The sequence below is a fragment of the Ornithodoros turicata genome, chromosome 1 (genome assembly GCF_037126465.1).
Source record: "Ornithodoros turicata isolate Travis chromosome 1, ASM3712646v1, whole genome shotgun sequence".
NCBI classification, from domain to species: Eukaryota; Metazoa; Arthropoda; class Arachnida; order Ixodida; family Argasidae; genus Ornithodoros; species Ornithodoros turicata.
The window spans coordinates 88,257,343-88,280,403 of record NC_088201.1 but is presented as its reverse complement, the minus strand read 5'-3'; the positions used below and the strand labels follow the sequence as shown (position 1 = coordinate 88,280,403).

General features: G+C 45.5%; 2 protein-coding genes across 4 annotated transcripts; one reads left to right on the top strand and one right to left on the bottom strand.

Moving 5' to 3' along the window:
* Positions 1–6,236: 6,236 nt before the first annotated feature.
* On the bottom strand, positions 6,237–15,224 carry LOC135378445 (uncharacterized). Of its 3 annotated transcripts, none has more exons than XM_064611490.1 (4): positions 13,952–15,224; positions 13,332–13,542; positions 10,140–10,192; positions 6,237–9,943 (listed from the first exon to the last, which is right to left on the bottom strand). In XM_064611490.1, the coding sequence occupies exon 4, from the start codon at positions 9,787–9,789 to the stop codon at positions 6,295–6,297; it is 3,495 nt and encodes a 1,164-aa protein (XP_064467560.1). In that variant the 5' UTR covers positions 9,790–9,943; positions 10,140–10,192; positions 13,332–13,542; positions 13,952–15,224; the 3' UTR covers positions 6,237–6,294. The 3 variants fall into 3 exon arrangements, with proteins under 3 accessions (XP_064467560.1, XP_064467559.1, XP_064467558.1); XM_064611489.1 differs by having other exon boundaries at positions 6,237–10,192; positions 13,952–14,233; positions 14,567–15,224; XM_064611488.1 differs by having other exon boundaries at positions 6,237–10,192.
* Positions 15,225–20,354: 5,130 nt separating this feature from the next.
* On the top strand, positions 20,355–21,833 carry LOC135378176 (tigger transposable element-derived protein 6-like). The gene has a single exon (XM_064611108.1). The coding sequence runs from the start codon at positions 20,355–20,357 to the stop codon at positions 21,831–21,833; it is 1,479 nt and encodes a 492-aa protein (XP_064467178.1).
* Positions 21,834–23,061: the final 1,228 nt, after the last annotated feature.

Sequence of the window (23,061 nt, the reverse complement as noted above, 5' to 3'; positions counted from 1 at the left end):
CACTGTATACCTAAGGAGTGCGTCCAGTGGACAGTAGACGTTTGGTTTGCCCTTCAGTACGGTATCCACAAACTTGCTCAGAATGACCAACACACACACACAAAGGTCACCGGACAAATAGATAAGGCCTTGGTGTCTCTACCAAGGCACAACAGTCAGTGCAACTAATATTTGTTGACAACACAGGCTGTATAGCCACCAACACGTGCCGCCGAAGACAAATGCAACGGCCGGCGCTTCCTTTTGCGGCGTATTCAGCTCCTTTCATACGTTGACAGCATCATCTGATGGAGGTACAGTTAAACCTCGATGTAACGAACTTCAGTATAATGAAATTCTCGATGTAACAAAGTATTGCATTTTTCTCAAATTCATCTCCATAGAACCGCATGTATTAGAGACTTCGATATAACGAAGTCTGATTGCAGCAATTTCGATTTAACGAAGCTGCACCGATGAATATGCACTGCGCCAGCGGCTAGATAACCTGGAGCAACGACATCCGCGCGTAACGGTGCCTTCTAGGAGAGGACCGGAGAGACTGCATGCAGGCGAAGCCGTAAGGGGGCAGGTGTGCGGAGCACACGTGGTACGCATCACGTGGGATCTTTCTCCCGTCGTCACCTCCACCGCGGCTTCATTGGCTGCGCTGCACTCACGTGTTACGGTGTTCTTTCGCCATCGGCAAGTCTGGTTAACAGAAAGTGCTTTTGTTGGAGGACAAGCAAAATATCTTGGATGCAATAGAGAAAGGCGAAAGGAAGGACGTCGTTTACAGATATGGCGTACTCCAGAGTTTGCTCTCGACGATCTTGAACGCGAAGGACTTTATTCGTGCTGCATTGAAAGAACGAACGAATTAACCCATCGTGAACAGAGTCATCCGAAGCCTCCAGAAGATGATGAGGAAGAGCAGCAAGCCATTAGACTTTGGCTGACCACTCTCACCCCTTATCAAAAAGAAGCTAACGCCGTGGAAGATGCGTGCGTGGTTCCGAGCGCCCGCCAGTTGAAGTCCAATGCTAGTTGAAGATAAAGTAAACAAAGCTCACGGGCTACTTCAACAGAAACTAAACATGGTATAAGTGTCTACTCACGTCTAGAGCTATGTTCCTGCATGCTAGGTGGCCATATTCCATGTAACGAAATTTCAGTTTAACGAAGTAAATCGCTGATTTTATCGACTTTGTTATATTGAGGTTTAACTGTATGATGTTTTCTTCACTTGCGCCACTCTGCAGTCTTTTTTTTTTACTATGCACTGCACAGGTATTTCATGATGAAGCACGTGACTGTGCTTGAATGCGACAGCCATGCCAGCTTTCAGAATTCTTTCGATGGCAGAAATCATACACCTCACACCTAGCTGATGATTGCCCCTGGCGAAACTATGGATTGTTCCGAATAGGACCTCAGTGGGGTTACTACTGAACTTCTGCGTAAGTACGAATGCAGAGTTCTCTTCATGGACATATTGTACACATTCCACTGCGTTGTGAGAAGAATAGCCTTGTGCTTCTTTTTACTGAGGGAGAGGCGTGTAGTCGGAAACCTTTGCTTGAGATCATCCAGACAAACTAGAAACACGAGCTCTAACCAGCCCAACAGATAGTTAATAGTGCTGTCTGACGGAGGGCTGGGTTTGTCCTTTATGGACATGGTGAATGCAGTTGCTTGTGTCATGAAGCAGAAGCAACCTGTATGTTGTCTTCATGAATGATGTTGTTGTTTCAGTGTTCTTAAAGAAGCATTAAAATGGTATCCAACATGGCCAAAAACTGCTGCTATCCTGTAGAGCAGTGTATGTATAGTATTCCCATAAAATATTTGTACTCAAAGTTCCTTCAGTGTGGCTCAATCTTATTTACAAAATCGCTGCTGCGGCGAGAGCTTCGAGCGCTCAGACCACAGACTACACCCCCTCTGGTGTGACATTTGCGAGAGAGAGGCATCCTCTCGTTCATCTGTCTCTGAAGCGGTAGCAGACGCTCTGACCTGAGCGGTGTTGTTCACGAATGATGGCCGACATCACCTCTATAATGCGATCCCAGATCCAAAGAGGAGCGCCCCTCTTACACATGTCACACGGTGAGGCTGTACACCTATGGCTGTACCGATTGTGCAAAAAGAGTTTTTGGGCACCTAACGTTCCATACCAAGCGAAAACGGAAACAAAGTTATTTACCCATAGACTGCTCAGTAGTGATAGATATTGCATTTGGTAACAATGGGCCGCTCAGGTTACATGCGACACGCACACGCACGATAAGATATATCAGAAAACAATGGAAATCATGTATCGATAGTGTGAACAATGGGTTCCCAGGTTTCAATAACATGCGCCGCCAGGATAAGGTAACGGTTAACTCGGGTAAACAATGGGAACTCACGTGTCGATAGTGTTTGATGGGCACCTGGATGCACGTTTAATGACATTTAATAACACGCAATGACATGTAATAACACGCAAATGACATGTAATAACACGCAAATGACATGTAATAACACACAAATGACATTTAATAACAGGCAATAACATCTGATGACATTTAATAGTATTTTTCCGATCGGGTTGACGTCAGTCCGTCACCTAGTTTGGTTGCCGCGTCAGAGCGCCAGGTAGTTTCGGTTCCCACCAAGCGCCCTCTAGTTTTCAAGCTTTGGCCGTCTGTAGTTTCGGTTTCGGTTTTAAATGAATGGACGCCAAGCTTGGTACGTGTAGTTCTGGTTTCAGTTTCGAATTCCTACGTGTTGCCAGATGCCCTCTGGTTTCAAGCTATTGACCGACTGTAATTTCGGTTTCAAACCGCAGCACGCTAGTTTCGCTGTGACAACGTCAACGCATTTTCTGGCGATATAAATTAAGCGTACGCGTAGAAATTTCATCAGAAAAAGAAAAAAAAAACATGGTTGACCAGTTCTATGTGAACCTGCTCTCAAATGCATCTTTGGATGTGTTTCCCGACAACACAATGAGCAAGTTCCGAGTAAAGCTAGCCCATCCACAGACGTTGGAGGGTAGGTGGGAGGCCGCTTTAACAGAAATCAACATCCCTTTTGCGATTAAAAATGTAACTGACACAGTCAATAGTATATCGGAAACGACATTCCTTGGTTCTACGATTGAAGCAACAGAGAAGGTCAAGTTCAACGCTAATGAAAACATTCTCTTGTCTTTGAGACAATTTTTAGCAAAGCATTTGCAGCATAAGACAAGAATTATACGTGGTAGCGGTCATTATGAGATACAACTTCCTCTGAACTATGGTTTGGAAATTAGCGCAACTCTTGCCGCTAAGCTTGGCATGGCTGAAAAGATAATCGGCTGTGGAGAGTTGGACAGAGGGTCACCCGTGAAGCTACTCAAATACCAGGTGGATACGGAAGAAACGATTAACATAGTTACCTATCGTTCACGAACGGTAAAGTATGAAGTTCCAGAAGGCTACTACGAATCGGGGAAGGACCTCGTTAATTCCATTAACCATGCCTATCGAACAAAACTTCATTTGTCGCAAGATGCTCGTCTCCTCGTATGTAACCCATACAACGGAATTTGTCACCTGGAACGCATGAACGATGGCTATGTGACCTTTCATCCTTATTTGGCTTTGATGTTGGGCTTCGGAAAGAGGACAACTTTCTCAAGTTATGCAGTCGCCGAACGAGACGTTTGTCTATTCCCTGCTCAAAACTATATTTTCATATACTGCGATGTCATCGAGAACGAATTTGTGGGTGACGTGACAGCACCACTTCTTCGATCGATACCATTCAGAGTCCAGGGTAGGAATGATGTGATGTCTTATTTATTCACAAACCTGTACTATAAATATGTATCTGCGAAGGAATTGACAACCATTCAAATCGAGTTGGCAAACGAGATAGGTGATTTCATTCCATTCATTTCTGGCTCTGGACGTGTCGGGTTGACGATCCACCTACGTAAATGTATATAACAAACCCACCATGTTGCATAGCACATTTTGGTGCAGGAAAGCGAGAGCATCTACCACACTATACTGCTCCCGAGCTTTATCAGATTGGAGGAGGCATATTTGGTGACGTATTGAGGGGTTTCTTGCCCATACTGACCAAGAAGGTAGCGCCATACGTTGGAAGAAAGCTCCTTGATACTGGAAGACATATAGCCGAGGAAGTCCAGCAAGGAGCATCATTTCGAGAAGCCGTCAAGAAAGGAGTAGACCGCACAGTGCATAAAACTCGTGACGAGTTACTTCAGAGACTCACAGGGAAAGGAAGAAAACGCAAGGCCATTAAAAAAGCTCGACCTGCGGAGAAGCGGAGGAAATCTGACTTCTTTACTTGACAGAAAAAAAAAATGTCTATTGCAGTAGTGCATAAAGATTCTTGTCTGTGTACTACAAACCAGCTGGAACTCTTCTCTCTTCCACCTACAAATTTTGCTTTGGAGAAGTCTGAATACGTCGAGTTTTTCCCAGTATCTGCTCCGACATCAAGCGGAGTGATCGAGTACAATGTTCCGGGACTCGGTGGGGGCTTCTTTGATCTTCAATCCAGCTTTTTGCATATTCAGTGCAAGATCATTCGAAAGAATGGAGATCCAGCGGTAACTACAACAAGCACTTCAACAACACCTGATGCAGTCATACCTGTCCAAGCGTTTGGTTCATCATTGTTTCAACACGTACATATCTACCTGAATTCAACCTTGGTTTCGAGTTTCGAACATTATGGCTACCGTTCCTACTTGGACATCATTACGAATGCCAACAATGTAACTCAGACACACACCCTTTCAGCAATGTTATACGAGCCAGACCCTTTAGGCACGAGTGAGGTATATGCTCCCACATCTGATTCAAAAGGAGTTTTCGCTCGTTACAAGCGAACCAAAGGATCGGCACTGTGTGACATGTACAGCCCAATCTTCAGCGACATATGTCAACAACAGAAGCTCATTCTTAACGGAACCGATATTCGAGTTGTGCTACGTCAAGCGTCGGATGATTTTCGTCTCTTGCAAGCTGATGGTGCAACAGAAAAGCACACTGTGGAATTTTCACGTATCGTGCTCTATCTCCGACGTGTTCAGTTATCGCCGAGTATACTTGTTGGTATAGAACGAAGACTTCAAACAACACCTGCAGTATACCTTCTCCGAGGACTGGAAATTAAGTACAGAACCATCGCCCCTAACCAATCTCAGGTGATATTTGACGACTTGTACAGCGAGCGAGTTCCCTCCAAGTTAACAGTATTGATGGTCAGGAGCGATGCCTACCAAGGTAGCAGACCACGAAACCCATTCAAGCTTGAGAACTTCAAACTAAAACGAGCACTACTGGACGTTGGTGGACAACAGTACACGGATGAGTTCGACTTCCAACGAGACATCTATTCCAAAGCCTATATACACCTGCTTCACAAACTAAAACGCAAGGATATACCAATAGCTCCAGCTGCGTATGCAAAAGAGACATTTATGCTTTATTACCATTTGACTCCAGATGCAGAAGTGAATGCTCTTTGTCCTGTTGTTCAAGCCAACGTTCGTCTGACCCTAACGTTTGCTGCCAATCTAACAGAAGCAGTTACGGTGCTGTTTGTATCCGAAACACCACGTGTGCTAGAAATCAACAAAGACAGACGAGTGAAATTTGTCTGAAAAATAAACATGGAGGAGTGGCAGTTCTATGCAGCATTCAGTAGACACTACTGCACCAGAGAACTGTTTCGGGGAACCTTTGCATGCAATGAAATCGCAAGACAGGAAGCCATACCCGGGATTTATGTGATTAACACGGCTCCAAGGAGCAGTAACGGTGAACACTGGACCATGACTTATGTTTCCGGTGACAATGTAGTTACGTATTTTGATAGTTACGGCATTCAGCCCGTCTACAAAGAATTCTACCAATTCATTCATCCTACCAGGTCATTTTACTATAACAAGAAAAGACTTCAGGGCTATGGATCAGCTACATGTGGCCTCTACTGCCTGTATGTAGGCAGCATGCTCGCTTGTGGATTCTCGCTCCGAGAGTGCACTCAGAGATTTTCGTCAACGAACTTCACGCTGAACGACAAGCTGGTACCCGTCCTTGTACGGAAGCAATTCCCAAGAAAGACAGACAACATGTCATGTTGCAGTGTACTTTGACACAATAAAATTGTATTTATTTCCATGTCGTTACAGGCACAATCTTATATATATATATATATATATATATATATATATATATATATATATATAAAAAACAGCATTACAACAACAACAGCCAGGTAGGGCAACATATGCATAAAAACTGTCTACATCTTTCCATTGGATGCGTACCCAAAGGGTAACGTGTGGATACCATCCTCACAAATGAAACGCTTTGTGTCTAGGGGATTTAAAGCTACTTTCGTAACACATACACTTTTATTTATATTTTCCTTGCGCACAATGAGGTTCTGACAAACTTTGTACACTTCACCAAGCTTAAGAGAGTCTATGTACATTGAATAATGCAACTTCTGGGCTTCACATTGTTTCACCCCCTTAGCACGATTGTATCGTCTTTTACTATGGAGGTCTAGTGCATAGAGCTTTGGTTTCAGGCAACAGAACCCTAGGATGTGGTCGTGGGGCATTTCGTTCTTAAATTTTCCTAGCACCATCTTGTTTTTCGTAGAATACATCGAGTCATCACAAGAATGACCAGATGTATCAAGGTGGGTATCGGCGAGCTCCGCAAGGGCCTTCTCATCGCTCAGCATCACGATATAAGAATCTGTGTCCATATACAAGAGCCTTGTGTCCGGGGCTACCCGAAGCAAGTTGTTATAATAAAAGTCATACATCATGACTTTAGACAGCTCGAGAATAGTGAACCCCAGGTACAGAGGCTGTCGCATACGGACTATCGATTGAGCGAACTGAAACAAGACTACGTTAGAGCTTAGAGCCCTGAATTGTTTGAGGTTCGGTTTACGCAAGAATCTCAACACTTGCTCCTCGGAAGTTGCTAAGCGACAGTCGACGAACTTTCGTACATTCATACATGTTTTCCCATATACGGAGTTAATTAAACTCTTGTACAGGTTACGTTCGAAGGTATTGGTTGCCTGCTTGCGTAGTTCATGATGGAAGTCAACATAGGATCGCAGGAATGGTTTTTGTTTGAACCTGAGCACCCGGTGAATTTTCTCGAGCCGAAGACCCAACTGTAGGTACAACTTTAGACTGCGATAATGAAGAAAATACTTCTTCTTGTCAAGCAGTGTAAGGAGTAATTTCGGTTCTATATCATGCTGTGGGAGGTTAAATTTTTTCATCAGGTCTTTCTGATAATCCGAAAGCAACTCATACGGGACGCTCATTTTTTCGGGCGCGAGCGGTAAATCTTTATGTCGTTCGTGGAGCTCTTGTACGTAGGCCAGGTCTACCTCTAAAAAATAACCAACGTCTGCATAATCTGCAACAAGGGTTACATCTAAACCTGCAACCTCTTCGGGTGACAGCCATTCAAAGTCTCCGAATGGGAGTGGTTCACGCATCACTGTGCCATAGAGTCCATTTATGTCCATGTAATGAATTATGGTCTTTGGTTTTTCGGGATCGTACTGATCTGTCCCTGGGACATTTGCAGTGGCCATTCGCGTTGAACACTGGGTCATACCACCACGCAGGCCCCGTTCAATTAACAGATAGGCATCGGGATCGTGGATTAAATCCAGATTAATCCGGCTCATTTTTAGTGCGCAAGACATGCTTAGTCCCGGGAGTGACACGAAATGAAGTGGTTCAATTTTGTGCGTCTCCAACGCCCATATTCGGAAGTTTTGAAACACGTCTGCCAGAAGCAATGCGTCCGTCAGAAGGTACAAATCCGAGTACTCGCCCAGGCTCTTCAGTTGAAATTTTTCAAACACATTTTGCGCATGGCGGTAATCTTCCTCGCTCACTTCTGATCCGTTCAGTTGGTTAAAGAACTGGTCACGTGATGGCAAACAGGGCTCGTCGTAACGTTCAAAAGAGGTAACGTAGTTATAACAGAAAACCCCTTTACGTACAACCAACCTGAAGTAGTCCTCCTCTGCGAAAAACTGACGCAGACACCTGAAGTTAGATTCACCTTTGTCACATAGATTTTTCGTCAGTGTGTCGAGACTAGCATTGAGGAAGCTTAACGAGTCTATGAAGCGGAACACACCAATGTCTATAGCCTTAAACTTTTGACAACTGGAGGCTATCACTCTGATGTCTGTCTTCCGAAGCAGGTGCAGATGAGCTACTATGAATCCGAGGTCATAATTGGCATTATGTGCAATGATGGGCACTTTCCGTGGTATCCGCAGTTTCAGATTACATCCCTGACACAATGATTGGCGAAATTCTCCACTTACGTGATCATGGTCTTGCACTTTCTGCTTCTTAGTGAATGGTTCTTTACAGATGTTACAGTGAGTGGCTTCAGAATGTTCGAGTTCGTCTCCTGGGGTCATTTGCAAGGGCACAGTCTCGTGCAACATCGCATACAGCTCATCATGCAAATTACGCAATAGTTCCATGAAAACGGAAACGCAGTCTGCACCACGGTAAATATGTTTCTTCAAGACATACGAATCGCACGAGTGTATGACGAGGAGACAGAAGGATGAAGGGATGTGTTCCTCGTAGACATTCCCGCCTCCCGAACACGGTGATAGTACACTCTCAAAGTCGTATACACAGTAGAAGGGAACTTCCGACATCAAATGCTCTCCGGCAAACGACAGTGTCTCACCCTTCTTTGGAAAAATAGTCTTGGACACTTTTTGTTGTTTACACATTAGTAGATGATCGGCGAGTACACCCGGGGTGGTGAAACCCATCGTACACCGTTTGCAGTGAAAATAACCAGGTGGTGTGAACAAAGCATTGAAATTAGTAATGAGTACAAAATGGAAGTCAATCAGCAGTAGGTCGACATGCTTCTTGCACTGGTCGTCAACAACCTTAATCGGGTAAACATATTTTTCATCTTTGTCATAACCGTACACGTTAATGCTCACATCGTTCTGCTTCTCAAACATTTCTACATCTTTCGGGAACACTACAGGAAACGTCTCTGGAAATACATATTGAGACAGGTATGACCTGTAGGATGAAGCTCTGCGTCTGTAAGAACCCTTTGCAGGATGTAGACCGGCAAGTACGCAAAATGCGAAACACATGTTCTGTTCACTATCCTCGTGAAGGTCGACATTCAGAAGACACCGACACTTTTTTTTCAATTCGTTTGGCAATTCAAAGTCGGTACAACCAATGAGCTGTGGTGCGAGACGACCGACATGAAGAATGCAGGCGTGAATTCGAAATAAGAAAAATCCCGACCCCTGCATTTCAAGCTTTTCTAAATTGTTGGTGACTTCAGTGCCTACTTCAATGACAGCACGTTCTACGTCTCGTTCCGACCACAGCGTATGCACACTCGAAGGAATAAATTGAGTGACAAATATGATCTCATCCTCAGGCGTATGTCGACCGAGTTCCGCCTTCAGCAAAACATAAAAGCGTAACGGAAATCCGAAATGTCGAAGTACACCGGCAAGGTAGCGTCCGTTTTCATGAAAGAATGTGCTGACATCCTGCCCGTCGTCGTCTCTGTCATGTAGATGAAGCTCATAGCGGTTGGTATAGTTGCGGAGCGTACAGAGTGTCTCACAAAATGGGATACAGGGTGTTGCAAGGTTATGAACGTTAGCCAGATGAACTTGAAGTCCCAGCGCTGTTGTGTAGTGCTGCCGATCGGCCGGAGGACAAAGGTGGCATGTCACCATTTCTTTTTATTTTTTTACTCGGATTGACCGAACACGATGTCTGGCGAAAGAAGACGTTTCCCCTCTTTTCCAACTCGCTCTTTCTTCTCCATCCAGAGCCCGCTCGTGTTCCTCATGTCTTCGATGTCTTGAGTGCTTAGTTTATGAAACCGAGCTGGAAGGAACACCTTTACGTGCTCGTGATCCTTCATAATTTCTACGTAGACCGCCTCGCCATACCTCGTTTCAATTTTGTTAACATCAACCACATCATACTTGATGTTTTTAGGAATTGTCGCCATTTTTTGAAACTCTCCACATTTCTTTAACTTGTCAAGTTTATGCAAGATCGACGAAGACATGATGCTTACTTGTACACTGATGCAATGATGACGACGATGATCCTTCGGACACGTTGGACCGACTGAAAACAAAAGGAGCACATGTTAGAACACTGCAAAATATTTCATCATTCTGAACACCATACCTCCTCAGAAGGAGGTTCGAGAGTGAAGGAGCTGAGCGTCAGACAGTTCTTATATAAGAAGTTGCCAGCATGGCAACCTTGAGGAGTCTTCTTTTTTTTTTACATCGTCAACTCTGCAGTCGAACCTACCTTTGCAGTTTGCTTTTTTTCCCTGCAGTTTGCAAGCACGGACTTGTTTATCTAACGAAACGTATCTTGACCAGACTTCATTCCCTTGCACGAAATGACAGTGATAGCACCTTTTAGGTTCGTGACGCCTGCCTCGGTGTCAATTTCAGGGGCTAGTCAAAGTGGGAAATCCACCTTCGTGGCACGACTAATTAAACACAGAGCTGTCCTCTTTGACAAACCGTTCAAGCAAATATGGTATATCTATCTTTATAAGCAGCCGGTATTCGATACTCTTCCTGAAGTAAATTTCAGTCAAGACATCCCTGCAGATCCGGAGAATTATAGCCACTCATTATTTATATTTGACGACTGTTTAGCCGACCGACAAAGACTCAAAGAAATCTGCAAATTTTATATCGCTGGGTGTCACCACCTGTCAATCACGGCTGTGTTCATCTCGCAATACCTGTTCGTCAACGACCCTTTGTATCGCACAATACAATTCAATAGCACGGCTCTCGTTTTATTTCGTTCACCACGCACTACAGACCAGCTGCGTATGCTGTCCAGGCAGATTTTCGGGCGAAATGATTTGTTGCCCACGATATATAAAGATGCCTGTCAGAAACCATACTCATACTTAGTTATCGACTTGTCTCAACAGAGCAACGATCACTATAAGGTGTGGACCAACATTTTCCCGGATGATCACAGACAGATCGTATACAGGTCATGAAAAGGCTTAACAAACACATTCGTTTCCTTCGTATGATCGCTGAAGCAAAGACAGGGGAAGATCGTTACAACCTGATTCAACATGCCAGCAGGGAACAGCTACGAACAATCAGGGAGATTTGTATGAACCTCTGCAAAGGAAACATCGACGTACCGGCGAAAGTTAAAAAGCAATTGCAGCCTTTTGCAACACCCATTAGGACACTGGCTTCCAGGCAAGACCGTGCAGATGTGAAGAAAATTAAACGGATTCTTCATCAGTCCGGCGGGTTTTTGCAATTTTTGTTGCCCCCCTTGTTAGGTCTCGTTTCAAGTTTAGCGGGCAAAAGCATCGCAAAAGCAATCGGCATTTAAATAATGCAGAAATACGAGCTTGTTCCCTATCGGGAAAGCACTATTCCGTCGATATTGAATAAACAGGAGCCTGATGATATCAAGGCCAAGGAGATCATCCAGTACTTGCACAAGCTATTGCATCCTCCCGCGAACACATTAAGACAGCCTAGTGCAGCAGGTGAGGAGACAAATCATGTGGCATCGACAAGAGAGCAGACACAGATTCAAGCGGACGAGGAGGAAGATGCCATCGTTAATTTTATGAGCAGCGGCTACAAGATGAGAGCAAGCCAATTACTGCGTTTACTAAAACCCGTGCTCGGCTGGAATAGTAAAACGTTTGAGCTCATTGTCAATGGTGAACAAATACCAAATACCAACGTTGTAGACCTTGTTTATTATTTGGTCACAAGAGCGCGAAATGTGTGGCGACCCGCGTATCTCGAGAGGATCCTACCACTATTGGTCAAGCTAAATATACCGACACTTATCGTACATCCATCTCGACTTGAAAAGGAGACTGCAGAGCCATCAGCCGGTAGTCCTACGTTTACACCTGAGACACCTCGTCGACGCATTTCTCCGGTTATCACAAGAGCGGCTAAGAGACTTCGAGAATGGAACCGGTATTGAGCACGTTGGAAACGCAACAGGAACACTGTGGTTACCTTCGGGACGAAAACATTCTGGTGCATTTTCCCGCACGACACAGGAAGAAGGCCCTCGCCATTCTGCAGATGCTAAAGACCGTATTTGCGATAGATGAAGAGGGAAGGATTATCTGTCATTCTCGCGTTGTTCCAAGTAGTTCCGTCATCGAGCTTATAAAATACGAACTGCACAATCGATCGCCCTCTTGGTACAAAGGTGACGTGGCAGCCGTTATAAATGCCTACTTGTCATTCGATGGACTTCGTGTTCGTGGAAGAAAATTGTGCTAATGGCTGCTTACGTGGACGTATACCATCCTGGTGCTCTAGGTGGTGTTCAACGACTCGCACGAGCGATCGGTGAAAAGCCGGCGAAGGTTGCCAAGTTCCTGGAAACCAGTGATGTGTACTCTCTCTTCAGAGAACTTAAGCGACCACGTCAGTTCCGGAAGACCATCGTTTTGGGTGTGAAGGATATATTCCAAATAGATTTGAAAGACCTTCAGAAACTGTCGAGATACAACAAGGGTTTTCGCTATCTTTTGTTTTGTATCGACGCATTTTCTCGTATGCTTGCTGTAGTGCCTGTGCAGAATAAACGAGCAGCGGAAATTATACGTGGACTGAGACTCGCTTTTAGACGTATTGGGACTCCGAGACTGATTCATTCAGACAGAGGTACAGAGTTCACCAATAAGTCAGTCGGAGCATTTTTAAAATCAAAAGGGATATCTCTCTTCCACACTAATTCAAATACGAAAGCAAGTATTGCAGAACGATCTATTCGAAGTCTTATGACGCCACTCTATCGTGCTTTTGAATATCAGGGACATAAATCGTACTTGAAAATTTTACAGCCTCTGGTCAAAGCATATAATCATCGTGTTCATAGAACTCTGTCGGCACGACCTGTGGATGTCAACAAAGAAAATGAGCATTTATTTAGACAAAAGCTCTATCCTACTCCGAGCAAACCCCCAGAGAAGCCACGTTTTCGCGTTGGCCAGCTTGTCAGAATAGCAAAGTCTAGACACCAGTTAGTCAAAAGTTATCTTGGTTCGTTTACGCGTGAAATTTTTGTGGTGAGAGCAGTCAAGATTGGTTACCCGAATACCTATCTCTTACGTGACCAGCAGGAAGAACCTATTGAAGGTCAATTTTATGCAAGCGAATTAACACGTGTGCAGCCTGGAAAGGGCCACCGCATTATAAAAAGACGCGTTCGGAATGGAAAGGTGCAGTACCTGTTGCAACCTTCTGGAAGTCGTAGAAGGACTTGGGTTCCGGAGAACTACCTGCCACCACCGACGACGAAATGACTGGCGATCACTGGTCCGATGTCGAACAGCCAACCAACGCTGGCGATTCCTGGTCCCAATCGGGTGATGATGTGTGCGGCATGCGGGACGTTACCCAGGATCATCAACTCCAAGGAAAATGTCGCCGTCCTCATACCTGTTGGAATGACGTGTTAGAATGCGGTTCATCGAAGTCAACGGACGACACAGTGCTCGTCGCAGCATTTAAGATAACCAGAGACATTTTCCTGTTCCAGTCCCTGCCTCTGAACCTTCCCGCGAAAAAGACTGTGTGGGAGTCTTCAAAAACAATGTATGCCCGGGTGCACAGGAAGTGTGAGCACCTATCCGACCACCCGTTCGACCTGGTCTCCGAATGGGGAAAACAGATGAGCTCAATATTCAGCTATTACGGTGATCGTGACGTCGACGTAATGCAACTGGTGGCCGAAAGTCTATGTATCATGTACTACGCAATGAAGACTGGCTACCATTACCTGGCTGTGTACATAAACGACATGACAATTGACCTGTTGCAAAATAGGTTGTCACCCAAAGACGCTTACCAATAAATATTGAAATCCATGACGAGTTGTCTCATTTTACTGTAGGCCGTCATGGTAAATAGATGTCCGGAGATGTTCTGCTACACCTTGTCCTTTCTGAGTGCTGTTTCCCTGTTCGTTTTCGTAGCTACAACAGAATTTACAAAACCAACACTGAAACAGGGAAAATGCACTACCGTGACTCAGATTGACCATAACATCTACGTCCACCGATGTCCAGCTGCAGTAACTGCCGTACGCCTTTGGCTCAGCAATGGTCATCCGACGAGATACGGAGTAAATCTGTCGCAAAATGATACACGTCAACTATGGCATTGCTTGAAAGAAGCAAATGTCGCGCACAATTATTATAACTTCGAGTGCTCGAAGCTATGTGAAATAAGCTTCGAACCCAGGCAAGTAATAGAACGATGTCCCGGCAATGTGTACAATATTGCAAGACTCATTGGGAATGGAAAGCACAGCGGTTACGGTATCACTCTTTCGAAATCGGCTACCATGTCTCTGCTGTCTCATCTGAGCGAAACAATAAAAAGAATTTAAAACAAATACATGCCCGCATTTCATTTAGCTATAAGATACACTGTAACACAAGAAATGGTTTGAAATACTCACATCACTTGGCTCTTACGTGGCACACTCACTGCTGGAAGCTCGTACGTGGCAGACAGCGTATACCACCAGTCGAAAATTCATCTTGCGAGGGCGATAACGGTTTCTTTTTTGTGTGTGTGTGGTTGGTGTTCCCAAAGAGCGTTTGGAAAAAGCCAGACGGGTGTTTCGCGGTTGTGTTATCATACCAAAAGAAGAAGAAAAAAGAGCGCGTCGGCAAGAGGTATCGCATTTCACATGCTGCTCCTGCGAAAGGAGAAGCTGTCCACGATGCATTCACGTGATCCTTCCTTCCCTTGAAATAAAACAAAAATGAAGGGTCTTATAAGCTAGCTGTCGACGACTGAGACCGATCAGACCTTCATCGACGACGCAACTTTGAAAGGATGTGAGTATACCTCTTGTCTTTATGCCTTTTTTTTTTGTTATTTTTATTTCGAAACCATCACAGCTGGTAACCGCAATACGTAGTCATGCAATGCTTCTCGATTCGTTGTATGCTGTTGTCGCAATGCGCAACACAAGTTTGGAAATGTGCGTGTATAGAACACCTCTATTTTATTGTGATTGTTGTCACTGGGTTATTTACTTCCAAACGTCGTACTCCTATGCAAATGCATGACACAGTAACAGAGACATATCGGAAAGTGGAAAACGTTAACCGATTCTTTGATAATGCTGCTTGTTGTTGTTGCGTGACACCTGATCGAGATTTGAGTCATCGCAGACTTTGTCCTGATTGAGAAGAGCATTCACAGGATGTTTCGTTTTCCCTTTGTTTTTGCAGATTGCTTCTGTACAAGGATGAAGTCAAGCAAGACTCTAGTAATTTGTAACATATCTTTCGTTAGTTGAATAAAAGAGTAGTAAAATAATGTGCTGAAATAAAAAAGGAATATATACAGTGTTGTCTGGTCTCTGATGTACATCATTATTTGAGTGTACTTATCAAATGGGGGGAAAAAATCATGCTGTGACGCGGCATTTATTTTTTTGTCAAATGAAACCGTAAGTACAGACGGTCAAAAGCTTGAAACTAGAGGGACATCTGGTAACCATTCAAAAACCTGCGTTGACGTTGTCACAGCGAAACTAGCGTGCTGCGGTTTGAAACCGAAATTACAGTCGGTCAATAGCTTGAAACCAGAGGGCATCTGGCAACACGTAGGAATTCGAAACTGAAACCAGAACTACACGTACCAAGCTTGGCGTCCATTCATTTAAAACCGAAACCGAAACTACAGACGGCCAAAGCTTGAAAACTAGAGGGCGCTTGGTGGGAACCGAAACTACCTGGCGCTCTGACGCGGCAACCAAACTAGGTGACGGACTGACGTCAACCCGATCGGAAAAATACTATTAAATGTCATCAGATGTTATTGCCTGTTATTAAATGTCATTTGTGTGTTATTACATGTCATTTGCGTGTTATTACATGTCATTGCGTGTTATTAAATGTCATTAAACGTGCATCCAGGTGCCCATCAAACACTATCGACACGTGAGTTCCCATTGTTTACCCGAGTTAACCGTTACCTTATCCTGGCGGCGCATGTTATTGAAACCTGGGAACCCATTGTTCACACTATCGATACATGATTTCCATTGTTTTCTGATATATCTTATCGTGCGTGTGCGTGTCGCATGTAACCTGAGCGGCCCATTGTTACCAAATGCAATATCTATCACTACTCTGCTCCTTTAAAGGAGCTTCGAGGTAACCCAAAACATTTCTTTCGTTTTTCGGTGCACAGTGTCCTCCAACAAATAAAATGAGTTCGTGCGAAAGAACGACGAGCGTAGGTGACCTACAGAGCGAGCGTGAGGGCTCCACACGCCTTTGAAAAATCCTCCTCCTCCTGAAACGAGCGCACCGCAGAAGGAGAGAACCTCATGATGTATGCTGCTCCCCTCACGTGAACGGTGACATACAGTGGCACAGCTCAAGCGTGTAGTATAAGCGGCGCATGAGCTGTGAAGGAAAAACTAAGAAATGAGGCATTGAGTCCTCACCACGTCACAAGAGCATGATGTCCGCCATCCGTACGTTTTTTTCCAAATGCGATTGCACGGCTATAACGCACGGCAGAGCAAAAATATTTTGCATGGTGACTCCTGGTTTACAGCTTGGCAGATGAGGCAGGATTTCGAACGATGTTAAATGTGACTTCATTGCTCCTCCGGCATACCGGCTGTCTGCCTCTGTGCATTTTCTATGGCACATATTTTGTTTTCTTGGACAACAGACAGATCTTAACATGATTGGCCTCATTGTAAAGAGGAAGCTGAGGTGAATTGCATGATGTGGTAGAATTTGGGGATATGCCTTAGCTTTTTTTATGGCGTCCTCATAAACATGGAAAAGTACACTTTTTTCTGTTAAATTTGTACGGTGAACACGAAAATATGTTCAGTAGGATGTAATGTGAAAATGTTTCAGTGATCAGTAGACAACAAACTTGCGTGTCTGCCGCTTTCAGTTTCTGTAAAAACATGTGGAACATGACTACACGTCTGCAGCTACTAAAAGACTTGCGAACCATGCCACCCTGTGTCGAAAACCTTGTGTTGCATAAAGAAAACTGCGTGGAAAGATATCGGCTGAGAAGTAATTGTGCTAGAGGATGTTGAAGTTCATTTTTGTGCAGGTTCAATTCATTTGTGTGATGTTGCATGTTTGAGCGAAAGTCTGAGCGCATGTTCAGTGTCTACCCAACCGGATTTCGTATTTAATCCGATTCCATTCGTTGATGTTGATACTTCTCGTACAATGGAGACACCCTCGAAAGCCTGAATTATTTTTTTCTCCCTGATCTGTGTTTGATGTCAACACGTCTTGTTGCCATGTGCCCCTGGACACCCACAAAAAAGATTTTCAGAGTCACTGTTTCCACAAATGAGATACATCGCACGGCATCGCTAGGCCGTCATGTAAGCAAAATTCATGTAGCTCCAGATCCAAGCAGATCACTCAAGAATTAGGTGCTTGTTCACCCAGTACACTTCAAAGAAAAACAAAGTGATGCTTTATTGAGTCTCGGGACACACTTATTGAGAACCATGTCATCGGGGTGCTGTGTGAAATGGTACAAAGCAGTCAATGCAGAGACCCATGTTACACTTAGCACATTTCGTGCGCACTTGGCTGGTGCAGTTTTCCTTCGCACAACACAGCCTCCTTTTTTCTGGTGTCGAAACCACAAGATGGTCGAGCCTATCGTAACGGATGCTGTCTGACACCCTGTTTCCCGAGGAACTTCCTTTCGAAATCCGTGTGTGGCTCAGTCCCTTAGGTGCGTTCTTGTACCATGTCAGGTATGTGAAGACTGTTTGTCGGCGAAACTCTAGTTGCCGTTTGCCTAGTTGCCGAAACTCTAGTTGAAACGTTTTTCCGGCATTGTGTCAGCTATAAGCGGCATACTCATATGTGAGGTCCAGTACAGTCTCACTTGAGGATGCTGTGTCACGCCCATCGATATGTGCATTCTAAAAAGCTTTCGAATTTCGTCAGCATTGGAGTTCACCTTGTTCTGTGTCTGCTGCACGCTGTATAGGTTTGTGGCCTCGCTGAGCTTTGGTGTACCACTACTTTATTTCACTATCAGAACCCAGTGCTTATGCTGCCGAAAGGAAGAAAGACTCAGTTGTGGTTTGCTTTGCAGTGTGCAGTGGTTGTTTCACTAGATGCATATGCCCTAGAGGTAAAAGTCTATCGACGTTGAGGTAGTCAGGCACCCAAATTGTCTTTTTCCTTTCGTGATGGAGTAGCGGCACATTTGTTCATGCGAGCAGTTTCCACACTGGTAAGCATGGATTCAGATGTGCAAGTTCGGAACACTTCGTCTGCTACCTGATTGCGCATATGTTTTCTGGAATTATATTGTGATAGCAGCTACGAGGGTGGTTTCATAAGCTTCTGGCCCGAGGTAGAAAACGCGCGAAAATTTGAAAATGCGATTAAGGACGCGTGGCGCCATCTGTTGGAGGGCCCGAGCTTCACCCCCAACCCTCTCCATGCTTTTGTCGGTTGGAGAGCGGCATTTCAAACAGCCATGGTGCACTCTTCAGTTAAAATGGAAAAAATCGAGTACCGCGCTGTGATACAATTCTTGACAGAAGAGGGACTTTCGCCTAAAGAAATTAAAGCGCGACTGGACAACGTGTACAGGGAAGCCCCTCCGTCGTACACAACGGTAAAAGACTGGGCTAAGCAGTTTCGACTGGGGCGAGAGTCCATTGAAGATGATCCACGCGATGGTCGTCCAGTGGAAGTGGTGACACAAGAAAATTCTTCTCTTGTCGAGGAGGAAGTGCTGAGCGACAGGCGTCTGAAGGTGAAGGAAATCTCAGAAAGGCTGGGGCTTTCCAAAACAACCGTTTTTCGCATCATCGGCGAGGGCCTTCACATGAAAAAGGTCAGTGCAAGATGGGTGCCACAACTTCTCTCGTCAGTTCAAAAGCAACAGCGCGTTGTCTGTGCCAAAGAGGTTTTGGAGCTCTGTCAAGAGAACGAAGAAGAAATATTGAAGTCAGTCGTCACAGGGGATGAGACTATGGTGGTCTACTATGATCCCCTTTCGAAAAAGGAGTCGATGGAATGGCGCAAACCAGGAGAAGCACCCCCAAGAAAAGCCAAGGTCACACAATCCACTAAGAAGATCATGGCAACAATATTTTGGGATTGTCACGGGATCCTCCTCATCGACTTCAAAGAGAGGAACACCACAGTGAATGTGACTTATTATGCTTCACTCCTGCACCGACTGCGAGACGCCATCAAGGAAAAGAGACGCGTCAGGTTGAGTCGAGGTGTCCGGTTGCTCCAGGACAATGGCCCTGTCCACACGGCTTCTGTTTCCAAGGCTGCACTGAAGGAGTGCGGCTTCGAAGAAATCCACCACCCACCCTACAGTCCAGACTTGGCACCGAGTCACTACTTCCTGTTCTCAAACTTCAAGAGGGATCTCAGAGGACGGAGATTTTGAAACGATAGGAGGCAGTTTTCCAGCATTTTGCGGACAAAACTTCTGACTATTTTTTCAAGGGCATAAGAATGCTGGTTGAAGGTGTCAAAAGTGCATCGAAGTTAAGGGTGACTATGTTGAAAAGTGATACACTTGTTTCGTCTGTATGACTATTAAAAGTTGGTCGGGCCGGAAACTTATGGAACCACCCTCGTAGATCGTTCAGACTCTCATAGCATCCGCTTTTATTTGCCTGTGTACAGGGTTGAGCACGTCCGGCATGTCATTGACATGTGCATATCATGTAGTAAATGTGAACTGCATTGCTGACCGAGCACTCGTGCCGACATGCTCGTTCAATCAATACAGTCAAACCCCGGCATAACGATATTCTCTATAACGATATATCCCGCACAACGATGGTTTCCATTTTTACCGTCAAAGTTTGCATTGCTTCTATGGAAAAAGGACCCGCGCATAACGATGAAATCCTCCACGCCCAGTACTTGTTCAGCGATACCAGCTGCGCTGCCGCACGTGCATCTCGTCATTTTCCGTCGTGGTACACACCTCCGCGAGCGCGCCGAAGAGAGCACATTGCAGGGAGGAGAACTCCGCGTGCTTTCCGTGACTCACAAGGCTGTTGACCCTAATGACTCACAAGTCAAGGTCGCTCCGGGTTCCGACCATCGCGCCTTTGCCCTAATTCCCGTTTTGCATTTCTCCTGCTTGCATTCTTGGGCCAGTTTCTTTTGTGGGAATCTCTTCGTGCTTGATAGGCATCCACTTCGGCAGCTTGTGAGCATCAACATTCCCTACAGACGGTCATGGGGTCTGTGCCGAGGAAGCGCAAGGCAATATCTTTGGAAGCGAAACTCGCCATCATCGATGACCATCGACAGGGAACGAAGGTGACGTTCCTGGCACAGAAGCACAGACTTTCGCAGTCAACGATATCAACAATCCTGAAGAATGAAGAGAAATTGCGGAAAGAAGCAGCCGGCAGCGGAGCGAGTGCGAAGCGAAAAAGGATTCAGGATCGCGCGTACGAGGATATCGAGGAAGCAGTCTACAAATGGTTTCTCGACGCCCGAAGTCGGAAAATCCCGATCAGTGGGCCGGTCCTGGCCGCAAAAGCAAAACACTTCGCTTACCTCCTCGATGAAGATTTGAAGCCCTGCGGAGGATGGCTACAACGATTCAAGGACCGCTATGGCATCACGTACCGACGGATTGTCGGCGAAAGTGCATCAATGGACCGTGCAGGCAGGGAGGCATGGCTGGATGAGCATCTTGAAGACATCTTTCAAAGGTACACCGAATGCAACATTTATAACGGCGACGAGACGGGGTTGTTCTACCAACTGCTGCCTTCAGCAACGCACGCTCTCAAAGGAGAAGACTGTGCGGGGGGGAAACACAGCAAGGTGCGCCTTACTGTCTTCCTGTGTTCGAATATGGATGGTAGCGATCGGAGGAAACCCTTTGTGATAGGGAAATCGAAAAAGCCACGCGGTTTTTCCAACCCCGCATCTGTTCCGGTCCACTACCGTTACAATCAAAAGGCCTGGATGACTCGTGCATTGTTTCAAGAGTGGCTTGAAGAATTCGACAGGGACATGTTAAAGCAACAAAGGAAGGTTTTATTGTTGCTAGACAACTGCACTGCACATCAAGTTAATGTGTCCTTATCGTCAGTGGAAGTGCTCTTTCTTCCGCCGAACACGACCTCTGGACTACAGGCCATGGATATGGGCGTAATCGCCAACGTGAAAGCTTTCTACAGGCGCCGCGTTGTCGACCGCATGATTTTCAACATAGACAGAAGCAAGGCGCAAGGAACGGACGATGTTCCTGACCTTAAGGTGACGCCATTAATGGCTGTGCAGTTTGTAAATGCGGCGTGGTACGAGGTGCGCCGGTCGACAATCCGAAACTGTTTCCTCAAAGGGGGCTTTGTTCCCCCTGTACCTGCTGATGACGATCTCTGCGACGACGGCACATTGCTCGAAGATGATGAAGTTACTGACGGGATTCGAAGCCTATGGCAACAAGCAACGGACTCAAACCTCGTGGACCGCGAGGTGTCTTTGGAAGACTACATCAACAGTGACGACCATGTGCTGGCCACAGAAGAGTTTACCGACGAAGCCATCGTTAATGAGGTTCGTGAATTGCGTGATGGGAATGTGAACGACGCTTCATCAGACGAAGACGACGACGCATCACCCCGTTTCGTGCGCTGCTGCTCTGCGCGCTCTCGACGCGCTGTAGGACTTCGTTGTGGATCGCGGCCTACCCGTTGAGTACGCGGCAATCCTCGACGCCCTTGAGCGCGAGGTTGTAGTGCGCACAAACAATCAGAAGCAAGCGAAAATAACAAGCTATTTTCAATAAATGCTGGTTTCCAAAGTGAACTCTGGTACAGTCTGCTTTATCTCAGCGGATAGACAATGCGGCGCGGCTATTTTTAGCCCAGCCCGCGGTTAGCGATATAATCCGTATAACGATCAAATTTACGATAACCGTCAATATCGCTGTACGGGGGTTTGACTGTACCGCGCTAATTCTGATAGTCCCATGCTGGTCCTATGTGGTCATAAGTGTCGAGCAAATGCAGGTTGGGGACCATTTCTCGCTGTCTCCTGAAGAAAAGGAACAATTTATTCTGCTGTGCTGTCTTGTAGTTTACATTTCTTCAGTCCACTTCAGTTGCCGCCTTTTCTGCCTCTATGTGCATGCGTTCAACACTGGTTTCCCAGTTTTACAGCGTCGAATATAGATGGCGAAACAGTCAACTAGAGAGCAGGAGAAACGAGAGACACAGTGAAACACGCCGAAACTGGAAGTTTCATGCATGAACTGTTGTGAACTGGTAAACGAGTACGTTCAATAATGAACTAATTCATTCAATTTATCCTCATGATTCGTCACAGTCGTTCAGTTTGAACCGTTCATTCACGAGCGACACATGGCTAAGTTGTAGCCACTGTTGATGGAACAGAAGATCGTCACATGCTTTCCATCAATTGCAGTGGTGGAATAACACGTCGAATTGAATTTTTCAGCGACTTTAAGCCAGTGTTCAGGTTCAAACGGCAGTGTTACATATGTGGAAAATGCAAGAGAAGTAAATTTCACTGACACAACAAATAACAGAATATTTGCTTGTGCCCCACAGCCTTCACTATTGGGCACGCGTCTCATATATGATGCTGTGGATGGTGCTGACTCCGATACGGTGTTGGTAGTGGAGGGACCTCATTGACTCCCGCCCGCGAGTCGCGCAACAGCGCTGTAAAGCGAGCTTCACCTAAAGCACGCATGCGTTATGTGAAGCCGACTTGCGGACTTAATGACTGCGGTGCCTCTGACAGTGTACATTGACGAACTGTCGCTTCGGGAAATAGAAGCTGATGTTATCAGGCAGAGCTGGAAGCGCGTTAGGAAAGCATCGACAAATTTTTCCAGCCTACTAGGGCTTAGTAAAGGTTATTTTGAAGCGAAATCCGTTTTTTCGGACTGCTTCATTAT